Source organism: Pelodiscus sinensis, chromosome 14 (genome assembly GCF_049634645.1).
Source record: "Pelodiscus sinensis isolate JC-2024 chromosome 14, ASM4963464v1, whole genome shotgun sequence".
NCBI lineage: Eukaryota > Metazoa > Chordata > Testudines > Trionychidae > Pelodiscus > Pelodiscus sinensis.
This window is the reverse complement of record NC_134724.1, coordinates 19,838,989-19,858,985: the sequence shown is the minus strand read 5'-3', so window position 1 is coordinate 19,858,985 and position 19,997 is coordinate 19,838,989. Positions and strand designations below refer to the sequence as shown.

At 43.0% G+C, this 19,997-nt stretch overlaps 2 protein-coding genes across 5 annotated transcripts in view; one reads left to right on the top strand and one right to left on the bottom strand.

Annotated features, from left to right (window-relative positions):
* TM6SF1 (transmembrane 6 superfamily member 1) overlaps positions 1–14,457 on the top strand; it is a 34,693-nt gene extending 20,236 nt beyond the window's left edge. For 2 of the 3 annotated variants that reach the window (XM_075897137.1, XM_075897139.1), the window contains 4 exons: positions 1,888–1,992; positions 4,412–4,504; positions 7,905–8,024; positions 14,107–14,457. In XM_075897137.1, coding sequence (XP_075753252.1) covers positions 1,888–1,992; positions 4,412–4,504; positions 7,905–8,024; positions 14,107–14,307 — 519 coding nt within the window. In that variant the 3' untranslated portion in view covers positions 14,308–14,457. The remainder of the gene's footprint in view (positions 1–1,887; positions 1,993–4,411; positions 4,505–7,904; positions 8,025–14,106) is intronic. The other variant, XM_075897138.1, reaches the window with a different exon arrangement.
* Positions 14,458–17,184: 2,727 nt separating this feature from the next.
* The window catches only part of HDGFL3 (HDGF like 3), a 72,283-nt gene continuing 69,470 nt past the window's right edge, over positions 17,185–19,997 (bottom strand). Inside the window, exons 6-7 of one of the 2 annotated variants that reach the window (XM_075897140.1) lie at positions 19,943–19,996; positions 18,627–19,457 (exon numbers count right to left, since the gene is read on the bottom strand). In XM_075897140.1, coding sequence (XP_075753255.1) covers positions 19,389–19,457; positions 19,943–19,996 — 123 coding nt within the window. In that variant the 3' untranslated portion in view covers positions 18,627–19,388. Of the gene's footprint in view, positions 18,438–18,626; positions 19,458–19,942; position 19,997 lie in introns of those variants that run through there. The other variant, XM_006139246.4, reaches the window with a different exon arrangement.

Genomic DNA, 19,997 nt, shown 5'->3' with positions numbered 1-19,997 from the left:
CGGGACACTGTGCGAGCCAGGACTCAGCAGTCTCAGCTTATGCCAGGTCCCTGACCCCTGCGCCTCTGCCTTCCCTGCCCCTCCCCATCTGTACCATGGAGATGGTGCTAGGGGGAACCAGCTTCTAAGCCGGCTTCCCTCAGCACCGTCTCTCACTTTTCCCGTGCCCTTGCTTGCTCCCTCTGATATAGAGGCAGCAAGGGGAGGGGAAGCGACTAATCGACTACTCTTTTACATCCCTACTACATATAAGAATTGGGTTGGGTTTTTTTTTTGTTAAACTATGAGCCAAATTCTGTAGTCCTTGCTTACAAGTTTTGCCCAAACAATATTTTTTCCTGCTTTGTCATGTGAACATTAATGTTTATAATCAGGTTATTGTACAACATATTTTGATACAGTAATGCAGTAATATAACAATAAGGAACTCCATTTTGTAGGAGGTCTTTTTGTTGTGTGCCTCTCAATAAATGGATTATTGTTAAAAAGAGAAGTGGAAAGGAATGTGTCATATAAATGAAGTGCTTATATATGAGGAAGATGGCTTGTTCTCTCAACTGGCAGGAGATTGTGTCTGGTATGTGCATGCTGGGCAAGAGTGCGTAATGCTGAAAAAAACATGCATCCTGGAATGAAGCTTTGAGTAAGAAGTCTGCAGTGAGTGAGTTCTCTTGATTGCCGCAGACCATTTTTTAACTGAGCTACTTATACAGCATGCCTTGCATAATTACCTCACAACATTCCTTGGAGAGAGGGATTATCTCAGTTTTATAGTGAGGGAACAGAGATTTATGACAACTAAAACCTCGTCTACACTATCCCCACTGTCAATCTAATCTACGTGACTTCAGCTCTGTCGACAGACTTACTGTGGTGTCTTGTGTGCAGTGGCGGCCCGTCAATACAGGCAAACTAGGCGGTTGCCTAGGGCGCCAAGATAAACGGCCGTTGAGGGGTTTGGAGGCGGGAGCGCCGATCACGCGCCAATTGTGCGTTTCGCCTAGGGCACCAGTTGCCGGCAGCTCGTTTAGGGCCACACCTGCTTGTGTGAGGTAAGGTCAGTGGGGGCTGCTCTCCTGTTGAGGCTGGCTACTCATATCATCCTGGTGGAGTACCAGCATCAATGGAAGAACGCTCAGAGATCGATTTATCGTATCTAAGGAAACACGATAAATTGACAGTCAGTGGATCAATCGCTGCAGCGTTGATCCCCGGCGTAGTGGAGACAAGCTCTAAGCAACTTGCCCAACATCGCACAGGAGGTGCGTGTCAAAATAGGGAAGTGAACCTGGACTACTGGTGTTTTAGGCTACTGCCTTAGCCACTATGTCATCCTTCCTTTCCTTTACTAAATAAATAAATATCTGATGTATATTTATGATTACATGATACATTTTCTTATGGACCCACACAAGTGGGTATGCACTGCAGTTTTTAGAATTAAAAAGGGCATACATAAAATAGTGGAGCAACTAGAATGGATATGACAATGGGTATTTTATTATCTTTGCATAAATTACTATGGAAGGTGTCACCAACTGATGAAAGGTAACATGAAGATCAACACTGATCCTCTCTTAGGCAGATCATTAGAGAATCTTTCTAAAGTGTGGGTTAGCTTAATTTTGAATGGTAAAGGCTTGATTCTTCTTTCTCTTATATCATTGCTCTATGTTACTTCTTCCACATAGAAATGCTGCTTCTCCCCCTTATACACTCAAATCAATGGTGTGACTCTGCATTTACACTGGAATAGCTAAGAGCAGATGTCCCTTTGTCTTTGTCAGGGTGTTTCACCACTTTAACTTTCTTTAGAGACAGATTTGAAATTAAAATACATTTAATGAAGAATTTGTGATCTGTTCTTAATCCAATATTGTATTATAGATGGTTCAGAAAGTCCAGAAGAAAGGACTCCTGAGAAGACCATTAGATCTAATGTTGGCTATATACCTCATCTTAGCAACTGGGTTTTGCATATTTAGGGGCATGGTAAGTGTAATGGGCAATAACAATGTGGGGTCTCAATAAGTTTTATTGCCAAAGCTGTTACATCTGTTTATTTTCAAAAGGAAGATTTTGTGTGTGTGATAAACAGTATGTACTATATGCAAACCAAGGGCCCAGTCAGCTCCCAAGTAAGTAACTGGAAAACTTCTCACTAGGAGCAGGAATGGGTCCTAATAATATAAATGAGAAATAAAGTGTCTCTGGCATTAGAGAGACCAGTTGCGTGAGGTAATATATTGCACCAACTTCTGCTGGTTAGATAGAGAAGCTTTTGAGCTCACCAAGAGCTCTTCTGTAAGCTTCCCTTTCTCACCAACAGAAATTTATCCAATTAAAGATATTACCTCACTTACCTTGTGTCTGCAGTCACCTGGGACCAACAAGGCTACAATAGTGAAATGTGGCATTTCTGTAATTACTGTTGTTTTACCTCCCTGTTTGCACTTTGTGAAATTGTTTTTTGAAAGAGACTAGCTATATGACCACCAAAAAGCAACAGAGTAATAGAAGTACATCATTCATTGTTTTTTGGTGGTATAGTTAAAATTTTAATGAGCAATAAATAGTATGGTTGCACATAAACTAAATTAGATCTGCATTCATGTCTTTCTAAGACATAGACACGTAACTAAACTCATAGAAAAACATGCAGCTTGCATTATGAGTGTCATATGTTTATCAAATTTAGATGTTTTGAATTAACTTTATTGATTTATAGCACATTTTTGATAGATTTGAAATTTCAGAGGGAATCACACAATTTAAAATAATCGTTTCTTGGAGAAGTGGTAAACCTAGTCCTAGTGTCAGCTCTGAAGTATTTACTGCCCGGGGCAAAATGGAAATTGCACACCACTCAAGTAAACAATCACTGCCTTAGACAACTCCCAGGTCTGCACAATTGGTGGAATTGACCCTGTCTAGACCATAATTCATATATCACATGATCAGATGTAACCTTAGCAGCAATTTATTCTACTTAGTGCATGTCACTCTTTTCTAGTTCTGCTGGCTGGCATTACTGCTCTATTTTACTCTCTGATCATATTTCTGAGAAAATTTGGCTTCCCAAGTCTTTTCATGTCTTTTCACTTCTGTCTTGTTATTGCAATCTTCATTTGTGGTAGCTGGGGATACTCCCTAGTACTGTTGGTGCTGGCTAACCAAATAAAACACAGACAAAGCAACATGGAAAAGAGCAAACACATTTTTCACAGGGTAGTCTCTTGCGCAAGCACCCAGCTATAGGGAGCAATGCCACTTCCTCATTTTTTTCTGAGCTGCTTTTATCCAATTTCACTACCCAGTTCCTCTCTCATCATAGAAACTGATTCAATTACTTCATTTTCTTAGCCATCAAAGGAGTGAACAGCTTTTTATAAGGCTCTAGTAACTGCTGCTCTATGGATTGGCAAGTAAACTGTGGTTTCTTCGTATAGACATACACCCGTCTCTCATATACCATGTGTATCCTTCTCCAAAACATGTTGTTGGCATGTATAAATGGGAATCTTTGTATTTTTCACAAAGCCAGACTTACACATGCCAGTGCAGCAGGCTGCTACAATATATCCACCTGGGCCTTGTCAGTAATTTAGACACCACCAATGCCTCATGGGAAAGCTCTTATTAAACTACTGTCAAAACTGATGAATCGTTTTAGAAAAATACCGCATACTTTGTAGTCATTGCTGTTTATCAGGAATTCAGTGTTTTAGCACAATAGTTGGAAGAGTTTATTGGCAAGTTTGTTGGATTTTATCTAATGGTAAAGAACAATCTCTTTTTTTCTGATTACATTTTTATAGTAGCTGGTTTAGCTTAGTTGTCAGTGCAAATAAAAGACTGTTACACACTTATCACAAAGTGGACCACACATACCTGGTATGCTAGCTTAATTACTTTCCAGCAGAAAGACTGCTGTTGGCACAGTAGTTAGCATCCTGAATTCACCCTCAAAAGCCCTAAGTTCTAGTCTGGCTTTTGCCATTAATATACTGGTTGACTTTAGGTAAGTCATTTCCCCCGCTCTGTGTGTCAGTTTTCTCATCTGTAAACTGGGAATAATGATGCTTACCTTTAGTGCCTTTGAGATCTACTGATGAAAATGCTATATAAGATAGTCTGTCTTATATAGATAATATAATCTTGCTCTATGAATTGTTTAAGGGGATAGGAGGCAGGCAAAGGGAGAATTACATTTCAACAGTGATGGCAGCTCATTTATATGGTGGTGACCAAGTGAACCTCCTTAGCAAAGGACCCAGTCCCTTCTGGCCTGTAAGCAAGTCTTCTGCGTGGCAACAGCGAGCACAGTTGGAAAGCCCAGAAGGGCAAGAATCAGGTTGATTTGTTTTTAGTGTGACATTTTGATAATGTGCAATTTTTAACATCTCTGTAGATTGCTTTGGATTGCCCTGCTGAACTCTGCCGATTATATATTCAGCTTCACGAGCCCTATATCAAGGATCCTGCTGCTTATCCTAAACTTCAGGTAAAGAACTAGCAATTCAGTATGGGATGGGTGAACAGGCACAACTGTGAAGCCATAGGGTTTATGGGGCTTACCAGTGCAGAGGGCTAATTGTGATGTGGCATCTGTCCACTGGGAGTGAGACTGAGACCATTGAGCGTTTCACCTCAGCCTCATGACAAGATACCATTTGTTCATCACTGAACTGGACTGGAGTCAGAAAGGGCCCCCGCAAGGATGAGTTACATAGTCTATCATTTGACCAGCCAGTCTCCTTTTCATATATTCCCAGGCCAATCCTTTGCCCCTCTGTAGCCTCTTTGTGCTCCTCTGGAAATGCAAAGTGGACTTAAACTTGCCTTTGAGGCACCAAATGAGGATTCCTCTAGGGTATGTCTACACTACCACCCTAGTTTGAACTAGGGTGGTTAATGTAGGCAACCGAAGTTGCAAATGAAGCCTGGGATTTGAATTTCCCGGGCTTCGTTTGCATCTTGCTGGGCGCTGCCATTTTTAAATCCCAGCTAGTTTGGACTCCGTGCCCGTGGCTACATGCGGCACAGACTAGGTAGTTCGGATTAGGCTTCCTATTCCGAACTACCGTTACTCCTCGTTGAACGAGGAGTAACGGTAGTTCGGAATAGGAAGCCTAATCCGAACTACCTAGTCTGTGCCGCGTGTAGCTGCGCAGCACGGAGTCCAAACTAGCCGGGATTTAAAAATGGCGGCACCCAGCAAGATGCAAACGAAGCCTGGGAAATTCAAATCCCAGGCTTCATTTGCAACTTCGGTTGCCTACATTAACCACCCTAGTTCGAACTAGGGTGGTAGTGTAGACATACCCCTAGTGACTAGCATCCTCAACTGGTGCAAGGGTGGTGTAGATAGTAGAGTTGCCAACTTTTTACTCAATCCAAACACCCCTGCCCTGCCTCTGTTCCACCCCTCCTCTGAAGTCCTACCCATGCCCAGACCCTTCTTTTAGGCCATACGCCCACATTGGGCCTTCTCTGAGGCCCTGCTCTCTCACTCCATTCCCCCACCCTCTGTTGCTTGATTTGCCCACTCACCCTCATTAATTTTCCCTGTCTCAGTGGGCTGTGGTATGGGAGAGGGTGACGGCTCCCAGCTAGGGATGCAGGCTCTGGGTTGGGGCAAGGACGAGGTGTTTGGGATGCAGGATGGGGCTCCCACCAGAGGGGTGGAGACAAGGGGCTCAGAATATGGGAGGGGGCTCTGGGCTGAAGCAGAGGGTTGGGGTTTGGGCTCTGTGCTGGAGGTGTGGTTTCTGGGGTCTGGCCAGAAATGAAGCATTCAGAGGGTGAGGGGGAGCTCTGGCTGGGGCAGAGGGTTGGGGTGTGGGAGGAGTGAGGGCTCTGGCTGGAGGTGCAGGCTTTGATGTGCGGGTGACAAGTTTGGAGTTTGGGAGGTAGTGCTGGGCTGGGGCAGGTTGTTGGGGTGCAGGGGAGTATGAGGGCTCTGACTCTAGGTGCATATTCTGGGTTGAGGCTAAAGGGTTTAGGGTTCAGGAGGATACTCCAGGCTTGGATTGAGGGGTTTTGGAGGACAGGGGAGGGACCAGGGCTGGGGAAAGGGGCTGGGATCCACGGTGAGGGCTTCAGAATGGGGCTGGGTTTGGGATGCAGAAGAGTGCTGAGGGGTTTGAGATGGAGGAGGGTGCTCCAGGCTGGGATAGAGAAGTTTGGAGGGTAGGCAAGGAATCAGTGCTGGGATTCGAGTCTGGGAGAGGGTCAGAGTGCAGGTTCCAGGCTGAACTCAACTCAAGCAACTCCCCCCACTTGCTCCTACACAGAGGCACGGCCTGGTGGCTTTGCAGGTGCACTGCCCTGTCCACATGCGCTATCTCCATGGCTCTCATTGGCTGCAGTTACTGGCCAATGGGAGCTATGAGGGTGGTGCTTGGGCGGGGGTAGCATGGGGAGCACCTTAGCATGAAGCGAGAGGGGGTATATGCCAGCTGATTTCCAGAAGCTACGCAGCACCAAAGCTAGCGAGAACCTGCAGCCCTGCTACGTGACATCACCAGCTGATCAGTCAATGGCTCAGGCCGTGCTGCTGTCCAGAGCTGGCAGGTTCCCTTTTCAATCTCATGTTCCAGTTTAAAACTGAGCACCTGGTCAACCTAATAAATAGGAAATCTAGTCCTACATTTACCATTCCTCTTTCCTGGAAAACCTCACAGCAGCCCTTGCAAAGCCTGTTTACTCGAGCTTCACTTGAGGGTGGGGGATGACCTGAAAGTTCTTAATACCCACAAGATTTCTATTTTTAAAATGACAATCACTGAAGTCCATAGTGTCCTGAACAGTGAGGCAGCCATATGAGTAAACCTCAAATAAGGGATTTGACTTTCCTATGAGAAATTCATTCTGGTAACAAATTGAATGAAAGAACTTCACTCTGAGGTGGTGGGATTCTGGAGTATTGGTTGTACTAACACAGAATCTGTTCAGAATGTTCTATTTATCTAGTGCAGGGTGGGGAAATTCTAGCAGGCACTTCTGCAGGGTTAGTCGCTGGTGGGTCCCCACCTCCATGTTTACCTGCACCTTCGCTGGTATCGGAAGATCGCAGCTCTCGTTGGCTGCAAATCGCCATTTGTGGCCAATGCAAGTGGGGGAAGCGGCGTCCTGGTCCGCAACACTTCCTGCCGCATGCATTGGTTGCGAATAGCGATTCACAGCCAGCCAGAGCTGTGCTCCTCCAATACCTGTAGAGGCGCAGGGGAACATAGCAGCGGTGGCCCGCCAGGGACTAACCCTGCAAGCTGCCATTTTTTTTTTTAATTACCCACCCTGATCTACAGGGATATCTTTCATCATTGGCAAACATCTCCTAAGGTACGTCTAGACTGCAGGCTTCTTTTGGAAGAAGCTTTTCCAGAAGAGATCTTCTGAAAAAACTTCTTCTGAAAGAGTGTCCACACTGCCAAAGCGCATTGAAAAAGCAATCTGCTTTTCGAAAGATAGCATCCACACTGAATGGATGCTATCTCACATTTAAGCTGTGATTACTATGGATGAAGTGGCCACCAGAGCACATGTGCTTTTTCCTCTTTTCTCTTCTTTCGAAAAAACTTCCTCCTCCACGTCCACACACGCCTTTTTCCAAAAGAACTCTTTCAGAAAAGGCGTTCTTCCTTGTAGAATGAGGTTTACCAATGTCAGAAAATCCCTGTGTTCTTTCAATTTTCTTTCAAAAGAACGCAATAGCAGTGTGGACGTAAGTGAAGTTTTTGCTGAAAAATGGCTGTTTTTCCAGAAAAAAAAAGCTGCAGTCTAGACGCACCCCTAGAGAACATAATTTTGGAATATTTCAGTCTCTCTGTCAGCAATTGGCTGATTCCTAAATAGACCTCTTGGAAAACACAAAACAGCTAATGTTTTTGTTTAAAATGCAGATGCTGACATACATGTTCTACTCTGTGCCTTATTATATGATTGCACTGTATGGCCTACTGGTGCCTGGTTGTTCTTGGATGCCCGACTTAACCCTTATACATGCTGGAGGACTAGCTCAGGTATTATGGATATTTCTTTGTAAAGATATTCATTGGTCTGGTGAATTTTCAGCTGATAATGCTGTAACTAGAGAAATATCACATATATAAGAAGCCCCAATTCACTTCACTCTCAATCCATCTCCTTAGGTTGGTTTTATGCCAAAGTAATTAATTTGACTTCAACAATTACGCCATCATAAAACCAACATCAGTGCATGGAGAATCAGGCTCAATACATGTCTCTCAGGTATTACATCATTGTCTTGTAAGAGAGTTTTTTTCTTTAGCTGCATATTGTTATATGGCTTGTTTGTATTATTTAAACTACATTTTCCCAAAGAAAGAAATATTTGGGATAGGATGAGGTGAGGGTGTTAATTCACAGCACCTATCCACTTTTTAAAGACACAGTTAAATACTCTCATGGAGCCACTTAATGTTTTGATCAAGTGAATGGCTTAAAAAGAGCTCTAGTGTGAGCAGCTATTAGTCACATGGTGAAGAAAGCTGGTTATTTTCTTAGTATGACAGCTACTTCTATGGCACAGAAGAGCTCCTAGTGTCATTTCTAACATATTTCTGTTCATCTCTAAAATTTCATATTCCTCCCAAAGCCCACACTTACACAACTCCTGCCATCCTGATTTTATTAAATAAACAGCTATGATTAAATGGTGACCTATATAATGATGTACAATAATTAATGGGCACTGGTGATGTAAGACACAAACTGTAAGACAAAAAAAATTGTAAAAAGAAAAATCCTCACAGGTAAATTGACCTGGTCTACAATGCACATACAGAGCAAAAGGAAATCTAGGTACCTAGGAATGGCTTATTCCCTGATGATATATGATTATAGAAATCCTGCACAGCAAGGCAGATCTTAATCTAGTTATAGGATTGTCAGTCCATTGGCAAAATGTGCACATCTGCTGGATGTCCCAGTTAATGTACTGCAAACAACTAGTTGAGAGCTAAATTTTCATATATATTGGCAATGCATCTTACCCTTTGAAACAGGATGCTTATAGAAAGTCCAGTATAACACAGCTAATTGATTTGTGCTATATGTGGTGAAATGAAGGATCCCTAAACATTTAGAGGATGCAGACAAATTGGGTCTGAAGCTGTAACTATAACTTGAGGATACTATGAGAACACGAGGATACAGAGATAAATGTCATGCTGTTGGACTAATTGAGATTCTTGAATGTACTGGTGCATCTAGGCTATAGATACAGATCTGTGATTGCTATACATACAGCAAGTTGCCAATATGTAAAAGGCATTTCCTTTAAATGGTTTAGTGTACTACAGAGTGAACTCAAATCATTGTCCAACTAACAGCAATTACACTGATTTAGTCTAGTGCCCATGTCTGTTAAGTACTCAGAAAGAAAATGAGGGAGAGAGGTTGCATTTTAAAGGAAGTTAGAGGAAGGGGGCAGACCAGGGTATAATTTTCAGATGGGGGGGGGGGAGGGCTTTTTAATACAAGTGACACTATTTCTACAATTGTATTTGTTCAGTTTAAAACAGCTGTAGTTACTGATTAAAACCTATGGTTTGTGTTCTGTTATGGACAAAAAGCCATGCCCCCTCACCCTCCAGCCAGGAAACTAGAAATTGGAAGATGGCAAGCCAAAGTATTGTATCCAGTGAATGTCTCTAGTGAGAGCTACTTAAGTAGGAGACTTTTTTATTTCTGCCTTTTACAATGTATATGTTTTTGCAAATGTCAATTTCTGGATAGTGTTGTTTTTATTAAAAAAAGAAAAAAAAAAGGAAAAAAAATTGGAAAGGACCTAGCTAGTAGCATGGGGAGAGGAGACCTATTGCTCAGAACCCTGCCATTTTAAAGTTTACGAGTGCAGCACTGTAGGACTCTGGATTTTACAAAGACTTTAGTTATCCTCTACAGACCCTACTAAACCCAGCAGTTATCTATCCAGAGAAACTGAAGACAGGACTTACATATGAAGTGACAAAGGGTTCCGTTTCAATGGTGAAGCAAAAGAATTCCCTTTCTCATCCCATATAGACATAGCTCAAAGAATTCTCCCTCCCCACATCTGCAGGAAGTTTCTCAACAGTTGCTAACCAGGCCCAGCTGAGAAATCTAGAGGGCAGACCACATCCTCCCTCAGCTTGACTAGTTCAGTGAAACATAGAAAAAACTGGCTCACTCAACCCCCACTGCCTGAGTGGCTAGTCTAGAGAGATTCCTACCTAAATGAGAACACAGTGTGCTCAAAAGGGCTTGCTTGGTTGCCATATATCCCCAGATTTTCCTTAATAACTTTCCTTGGCCTCAGAGAGCTCAAAGAGCCTGATGCAAATCTCCTGGAAGCACAGCTGACTCATGGTAGCACCTGGAAGGGGCACCACTCCCCATATCCTTGCCATAATTTTAGTTGCTAAATTGGGGGTGCTCCTCCTTGCCCTTTTGGGTGGCCCTCCCTGTACCCGCACGGGCACCACTTGCCTATGCTTGGAGTTGCAGGACAATATAAACACTGAGACACCCTCAACCAGCAGTCGTAATAGGTCTGCAACCAAAATGGGGTTGAAAAACCTTTGTGAACAATGCCTGCAAACTAGAAGGGAGTGATCAGGCAGGACAGTACCATCCCTGGCATTTAGCAGCTTAGAAGCTGCTGAGTTACCCTGAGCTTCAGTGACTAGCAGATTAGTAAAGATTGAGATAGGGGCTTCTTGGCAATTGATTAGCAGCATTTCAGTGGTCCACAGGGGGATCAGATGTTTTATAGGGATGCTCCCAATATTTGGGGCTTTTTCTATGTAGGTGCCCTCTAGTCTATATATTATTCCCTCCCTCCCCATGCTGATTTTTCACTTTGTCTGGTCTACCTGATGGTCCCAGCATGGGCTTCAGCTCTAATGAGTTATCCTGTTAAAGCCCTGCATTCCCCATTCTAAAGGTTCAATATCGGAGGGCACCTGGGAATGGCTTGCTAGTGGTATATGATTGATTATAGCTCTCCACAGCCGTGATGGGCAACCCAGGCTAGTGAGTGGGATGCACGAGTGGCCTCCTTTATCACAGTGGGCCACAAGATTGTTGTAACCAGCACGGTCTCTTGCACTAAGGTAGTTTTGCTAACTGAGCTTGTGTACCTAGAATTTGCAGGGTGATCCAACTGAGCCACAGCAGTGCTTCCATTGGATGAGCACACAGCGTTCACAGCCACTGTTGTCTCATGTCCTGGCTTTACGTGCATGTCATTTGAGAAATATCAGTAGGGAAAAAAACTCCTCAGACAGAAACCAGCAGAATCTGGCAACCCTGCACGTGGGCAACGGTAAACAAAATGTCTCATGGGCCATACATAGAACTCCGAAATTGCCTACCACTGCTCTACAGGCATATTACATGTTCATCAAGGGAAACCCTTTGTGAACTTGAGTGTACCCCATAAAAATGAGACTTGGCACAGGGGCACTCAGCCTCTCTCTGCTGCTTCTCATTTTCCAAATCTCCACCAAAGGATTTTCCCCCATCCAGTCACTCCTAGTTCCTTTCTCACTAGCCTCTGCAGAACTTTCACCTTGTGTGCCATAGTTTTGTTAGCATGATATGAAAATCCTTGTCCATAAATGGAAATCTGCCCCAAGCAACTCTAACTTTCTGGCCAGTTTGGTAGTAAAGCAGTTACCTAAAAAGTATTTTACCCCTGCCCTGACCCCATTTCTAGTTAAGACAGCATGAGTGAACTCTGGACCCCAATGGAGTGAAGTCTCCCTTCCTGCAAACGGGGCTTCTGCAAAACTCGTAAAATAGTCTGGACTAGCACATCCCTTGCCATCTGAGCACTGATCTGGCTCCCAGCTGAAATCAGTGGGATTCTATCCATTGGCTGTAATGGCAGCTAGAGCAGGCTCTGAGTGACTGACAGGCAGAGAATTCCATTGTTTGAACTGATAGCAGAAATAGAAAAGGCCCAGAGCAGAGCAATGCAAATGATTAGCAGCATGAGCCAGCTTCTAGAGGAGAGAATATAATGGCGCTGAGGAAGTTGAGGAAGAAGTAACACAGAGGAGGCATATAGGGTAACAAATAAGGAAAGCGGGTCTGTCAGAAGTGCCTGTGGATCCTCTTTGCTAATACAAGAAACAGAGGCTCCATAATTAAATTAAAAGATCACAAACCTGAGACTGATAGAAATAATTCATTTCACATGATGCATAATTAAGTCAGTGAAACTCAGTCCATGGAAATAGAAATGAGGCCAAAGATAGGATCCAAATTCTATTTTTGTGACTAATAAAAATAGCCAGTTTCATTAGCTCGGATCAAACTGTAGAAGGGTTATAATCTTTTATGTGCCCAGCACTCACGGCCTGACATAAAGAGTGATATTCTCCTATAGAGGTGAGTGCATAGCTGTTCATTACAGGCACCATACACTGTGAAGCACAGAGTACTGTCACAGATAGGATACTGGATTAGTGGGCCCCTTGGGCCACCCTAACATGGCAATTTGTAGGATATCCTCTCCATCGCCAATGTTCTTCTCTACACCCCTAGATATTTTAGGGTGGCCATACGTGCCTAGACAGGCAGGCCCACATTAGACAGCTATGAGCATTCTACTCCTTACCTCTGCTGCTGGTGTTTTCAGCACAAGATGCTTTAGGTTCCATTCCAGGAGGTCCTTGTCTTTGGAGTTTGCTGTCTGTCTGAGCTGCCTGTCCCAGTGTGAAACGGGGACTGGGGGTGGAGGTCCCAGGAACAATGGAAGGTTGAGTCAGGTTCCCAGCAGTAGTGAGCTGAGAGGGGATAGGAGCTAGGAGTATGGAGGAGACCATCTGAGTTACTAGTCCCTTAAAAAATGCAATTTCTGGTGTGCCACTGAGCTTTGGCTTGTTGAGTAACAGATACTTAGGGAAATGCCAAGTATCACTCTGGTCATGTGGGTTTCCATTTGAATTCTTTCATTTCTATGTTTCCTGGCTTTCTAGAGCAGCGCTCTGGTTATAGATACTGAAACTACTAGGTCCTTTCCTATTTTAATGTACATTCTCTAGGTCGGGGTGGGCAACTTTTTTGGGGTTGGTGGCCACTGACCCACAAAACAATTGGGGGCCACACACAAGTAAGAAACAAACAAAAAACCCACCTACACCCTCACTGACATGGCACTTGAATGAGAAGGAGAAAGGTACTCCCCACATTCCCCCACGCACAGCTAAACCTGGGGGGCTCAGACTAGTAGATTCTGTGTTCTCTAGCCCTGAATGGGAGGAGCTTGAAGGGCGGCTGGAGCACCAGCGTAGATTCCCTAATGCTCAGGGTGAGCCTTGAGTCTCGGGAACTAGGTCCAAGAAAGCCAGGGGCCACCTCTGGCCCCCAGGCCTTAGGTTCCCCACCCCGGCTCTAGGTGACCTCTTTGCAGAAGATGGTATATTAGAACAAAGCACATAGGCCGTATTCATCTTGTGCCCTTCTGTGGGCATGAAGCAAAATCTGTACACTCGAAACTGCATTGGGATCTATTAGTGCAGACCTCTGTGCTCATGAGGACTTCACTGGGACTTTACATGGCCCCTGCTACATGAATGGGGTCTGGCAGAAAATACTGAACTTGTTCACAAATACAGGGGCTGCTATCACGTAGGGCCAGAGATTCAAAGGGTTTGGAGCTCCCGGTCACCGCTGTTGCTACTGTGGCAGTGGCTGGAGCCTTGGACCCCTTTGAATTGGTGCTGGAGTGCTGCTCTGCACAGCTGTGAGGGCTGAGGGTGGGACATGCCATCGTCTGGGTGGTGCTGAGGGCTGACTGCTTCTGGCCCCGCCCTTTCTGCCTGAGGCTCCCCCCACACCTTGCCCTGGAACCTATGATGGCTGTTGGTCCTGCTGCACATGGAAATTTATTTGTATTATATCAAGGCAAAGACTTCAGATCAGAGAGTATTTTTATACTGAAGTCCTAAAGAATGATGGAGGATTGGGATTCAAGCATAAAGTGTGTTGCTCAAAAATGTTATTGATAATATATGTATGTGATCATAGTAATGTCATTCCAAAATATATATCATGCTTACCCAGTCTTTTATATGTATATATCTGCCACAGGCTCAGTTTTCCCATATTGGTGCTTCTCTTCATGCTCGAACGCCTTATATCTACAGAGTCCCCGAAGAAGCAAAATTCTGTTTTCTAGTACTAAATATAGTATATGGACTCCTTCCCCAGCTGCTGGCTTATAGGTGTGTCAACAAACCAGAGTTTTTTATGAAAGCAAAAGAAGAAGAAGAAGAAGAAAAAGCTCAATAGAAAGACTGCTTCCACTTCTTCCTTTTTGCTATGTATATACTTGTTTTCTGATGTAACTGGAGTCTCTTACAGAATCCAAATGACATTTGGCTTATCAAAAGTGTGTGTATCCTTAATGTAAAGAGAGAAAATAAAGGCAACTGCCTTCAATTAATGCTTCTCAACAGTTTGCTTTTACTCTGTCCTGGAGATAATTTCTAAAGCTATTCTTGAGAAGAGTAAGCTTTGTGGGGTTTTTTTATTACAACCACATGAAGTTAAGTAATAATTACTTCAATGTTCTGCTTGCACAGACTACTCTTGGAAAAACTCAGCACCACTGCACAATGCAGAATTTTGTAGAAATTAATGGGAGGTGTGCAGAATTTCCTTTTTCCCCCAAAGAAATGGGCTGCAGGACTGTTCACCATCCTTAGGGGGGCTGCTGGACCCAACAAAGCCCAGCCTATAAATAGAAGACAAGAGTGGAGGGAGGAGGAGGGAACTGGAGGCTTCCCAGCAGCTACATGCCCGAAGGAAGAAGGCAGCAGCATGCAGGAAATGCCATACAAGACCAGGAGATGGGTCCCAGCATCAGGCTGTTTCTCCTTTTGAATGTCTAGGGTGTATGGGTAAAAGATTGAGTGTCTGAACCAGGGGAGAGGCAGCCCACGGCTGGGCTCTGGAGGGGGGAAGGAGTGTGTGTGTCTGCATTAGGGAGGATGGCTGGGCTTGGTGTATGCTAGGGGTTGTGAGAGTCTGGACCCATTGGGCTCTGTGGGGAGGGAGCAGAGAAAGAGGAACCAAGTTGCCTTAGGAGTTTCTTTAACTCTCTACTCCTGTTACACATGTACTTGCTGACAGGTATGTCGAAATAAATTATCAAAATAATTGAAACTGGCATGATTATATAGTGTTATCTGGACAAAGAAAAAATGCCACATTTTGCAGAATTTTTCATTCTTTAGCATAGAATTCCCTCAGGTGTAACAGGCTGAATTATTTCAGCATTACCAACTCTCATAAAATGATTGTGTATTGTTTGAGTTAATATTTGTATATGTAAACAATTAGTGTACATAACATGGTTATGTACACATGTTTTAATGATCAAAAACTATTTCTTGCAGGTAAGCCCTGTTAAAAATCCCAAGACATCTTTTAAAGACGACTCTCTATATGTGAAAGGCAAATCATGTGATTGTGGAAATGCTGCTTAAGTATTCAATCTGCTCCATGCTGAGCACTCCAGGTCTCATCCAGCAAAGCATGTAAGCACATGCTTAATCTCTGAAATTGACAGGACTGTTCATATGCTTAACTGTAAGCATATGTTAAACTGCATTGCTGGAGCGGGGGTTTGAGTGTGCAGCTCTTTGGAGAATACAGGCCTTAAATCAGGGGTGGGCAAATTCCAGCCAGGAGGCTGGATCTAGTCCACAAGGTTAGTCCCTGGTGGGCCCCCATCTCCATTTTACCTGCGATCCTCTGATACCTGAGGAGGTGCAGGTAAACATAATGGCAGCGGCTCACCAGGGACTAACCCTGCAGGCTGCCATTTTTTTATTGCCCACTTCTGCCTTAAATACTTCCATGTGTTTTCAGAGAGGAGTTTTTCCACTGTACTTCTCTGCATTGCTGCTTTTGCTTCTGATATTTTGCTATAAAAAAGCAGCAGCTAATATAAAATTTAATAAGGCCTTGGTTGGTGGAGCTTATGTTTCTATTTGCAGTTAGAAGTATTTCTATTACATCTGAATATCTTTATACTAAAAATAGAACACTTCTGTCTCTTTTATGGGTGAAAATAGAGGGTAAACTTAACTGGAAACATTTCATGCTTGGGTGTTTCAGAAGTTCTAAATTTGCAGGGTTCTTTTTTCTTTTTTATAGTCAGTGCCGGCTCCTGTATGTGTACGTTTCAACCTAAATGGGGAGGGGGACTTTCAGAACAGAGAGCGGTTCATACTTTAAGGCTACGTCTAGACTGGCCACATAAGACGGAATAGGCATGCAAAGCAGGCAAGTCAGAATAGGGAAATCCGCGGGGGATTTATATATCCCTTGCAAGTAGGAATAAGAGATCCTCCGGAAAAGGGCTTTATTCCGGAGGATCGCGCCAGTCTAGACGCTCTTTTCCGGCTTTTCCCCAAGCTGGAAAAAAAGCGGCGGCCATGTTTATTTAAATCCGGCGGGAGATATTTAAATCCCCCGCGGATTTCCCTATTCTGACTTGCCTGCTTTGCATGCCTATTCCGTCTTATGTGGCCAGTCTAGACGTAGCCTAACTGAAGAATGTCAAACCCAGAGGGGCAGTTCACAGAAGTAGTCAGAAAAGGGCATCTACACTTTTACGCTTTACAGCTCTTGCCAAAGGGGCAGGATGCACAACTACCATAGTATGTGTTGGTTGCAGTGTTGTTGTAGGTGGTGTGTTGGTCCCTGGGTATGACAAAGATGGGTGAGGCAACATCATTTATGGGATGGGGAGCTCTGTGGAGCTTCAAAGTTGGTCTCTTTTACCAACAGACATCGGTTCCATAAAAGATATTACCCCACCCACCTTGTAGCACATGTCTGACTGGGAGAAAGGAGTTCATAACATTTACCTCCTGGGTGTGAAGTCCTCCCTATACATCTGAATTCAGGTCAGCCAGTTCCATCCAGCACATTCTCCCCAAGAAAACAAAACAAGAGCTGTTCAGCCATAGTAGGATATACTGTCTCACAAACAGGTATCATATTCCCAGTGTGCTTTCTTCTAGTGCTTTCAAAGAAACTTTGAATATGGTCAAGGTGAATTTAATAAGCTCCTGTTTTCCAGAGGAAAAAAAAGCAATGTACAGGGGAAAAAAAAAGATCTCACCTAGACTTGTATCTATTATTGTCAACTCAGTGTTAACAGAATGTTTTGCTTTAATACTTGAGTTACATTAATACCTCACATTATTACACGTATGAAGCCAAATATGACGCTAACTTACTTGCTTACAACCTCAAACCTTACTCCCAATACACATTCCAATAAATTTATTCTGTAAAAACAATACATTTTTGTTTTTGTTTGTTTTTTGTTTTGTTTTTTACAGTAAACTTGTCAACTACAAACCTTGAATACGCAAAAGATGTTCCAAGGACAAGCATAACAAGGATTGATAAAACCAGACTAAATATGTTTTCACAATAAAAGCTGGCATAAAAATAAATAAAATTCTCTATTATCACAATAGCAACAATAATGTACACAGAATAATGGTTTTGGAATGCTTACTTCCTAGTCTAGGTCTATTTCCAAAATTAAAAAAAAAATCCCAAAACAGAAGAATGACAGGATCATTTTTTTAAGCCTTTCAATACTGAAAATTTGATGTTTTGGTTTGGTTTAATAGGGTTTCTGTATCACAATGAGCTTAAAAATGGAAAGCATCCAAATGAATGAGCTCAAATTGTGTTGACATTGGAAAAAATCTTTGAATTAATGTAAAGAAACACAAAAATACTTTCACTAACTCCACATATAGGTACTAAGCCAGATAGTGTACATTACATCGTGATTTTGAGAAATATTAATGAGTATAACTATCTAGGTAATTCTAAGAAGGAAAGATATTCTATTACAGTATTGACCTTTGCAATGATCTCAGCTGAAGAATTTTTCTTTCATTTCGTAGGTGAATCAAAAAACAAGAAAGGTGGATATAGTGTAATTTAAAGTTATGTTTATAGGTGGAATAAATTCTTGTGGGCTTGCATGTAGGGCACTCTCAATTCCTAAGGTTTGCTTGTTTTACAAAAAAACACAGATTTTGGGCAATTTAATTTGGAGTTTCTGCCTTTTCTCTTTAGAAAAGGTTTTTACCAAATGTACAACTCTGCAATGTCTCCATAAACCTCAGTCACGGGAAAAAGGCAACTCCATGCAACCAAATAACATGAAAATCAAAAGATATTCCTTAGAAAAAGGATAAAATGTAATTTCTGCAAACACAACAGATAGGAATGTGAATAATGTGCATACAAACTGGGATGTTGTTGATGATACCAATGAACAGATGTGCTGACTCATATCAAATCCAAGAATATTAGACAACCAAACACGTAACCTTCTTGTGTTTTCCCTTAACATGTAGAAGTCATTATGTTGGTTAAGTCTGAAAAAGAGAAAAAATTGTATTTAATTTAAGACTGAATGCATTAAGCTATAGAGTACATGATTCAAACAAATGCCTTATCTTTACATTTCAAAGTTACAGTTCCACTAACTGCACAGTACATTGCAATGACAAAATTTTTTTTAAAGGAAACAGTTTGTATTGCATCATAAAAACACACTACCACAAAACATTAAAGAACCAGGCTTGAGCATTTAGGGCTTTATTCAAATCAAAAGCTTTGTTCTACTAATGTTAGATTTTGTTTCTTCCCCACAATTTCATTATGAAAGGTGTAGGATACACCAAACACAACTATGTTCTGTCATTTTCTGTTTCATCAAACCTTTGATCATGCATCACACAAAAGGTTAATCACTGCTCTGTCCACAGGAGCTCCTGGGCCTTGGCAAGAAGTCACTAGACATGGCTATGTGTTCTGCTCAAGCCAATGGACACTTGCCCACACAGAAAGAAATACAAACACGGAGGGTGTGTATTGTTATTGCTGAAGATGGAACAGTCTGGCTTGGGGCTCTCTTTAGGGTGAAAAACAGAGGAGGAAGAAACTCCCATGTTACTACTGAGGTAAGGCCAGCTTGTGTGCCCATTAACATGAACAGCAGCAGAATCAGAGCCCCCGTGTGTAGCCATGGCAGGTCTCTTGTCTTCATGCCTCAGTTTCTCCAAGTAAAATGGAGTTAGAATACCTACCCACCTCACAGGGATCCATTCACATTTGTCTCTCTCTTGGAAGATGCTGTATGAATACTGCACCCTCAGGTGAGGCTTCCCTTTGGAGGCTGCTCTGAATCCTTTCTTTACAAGGGATTTCTAAAGTGTTACCTGACGTATCCACCCACCCACAAATTACTATGGAAAGAAACACACCACACAGTCCAGGTGAAGCAATCAGCAATGTATTTGTTTCTGTTCATGCAGAAAAAAAAATCAACAGAAAAAAAAAGGTAGCAAGGGTAAATCCACAGGGGACACTGTAGTTTTCATTTTACACAGGATCTGGAAGAGAATAGGAAAAAGAAAACATTTTAACACTGCAGCACTTGCAACTCCCCTCCTGAGCTTTTGCCCTGCACAACCCTGTGGGAAAGTGTTACTTGTCTCACCACAGCTGTGGGGGAACAGCTCTCTGACTCAAGTGGGCCAGCTGACAATGGGCCCCCAGTCTGGCTTATGGCTCTCGGGGACAGTGACCATCTTTTTGTTTATATAACACCTATCACAGTGGGGGCTAAGTCTGTGACCAGGGCTCCTAAGCACTACTACAGATAAGTTTCTAATTAATAGAGGTCTGTGATTTTATTGCTGGTTTTTGTCCCTTATACGTGCTAGGGGTTGTTACAAAATACACTCCATACCACATGTGCAATGTCCTTCATGGCCCTACCCCCTCAGGCTTCCAGGGTGGCGATGCTCTGCTCTCCACTGCTCCCCCACTATCCCTCTCCTCTCTCCTGTGTATGCGTCGCTAAGGTTATACTTACAGGGGTTTTGGGGATGTTGCCTGGAGGTGCTCTCATCACCGCTGTGCTTCCTTCC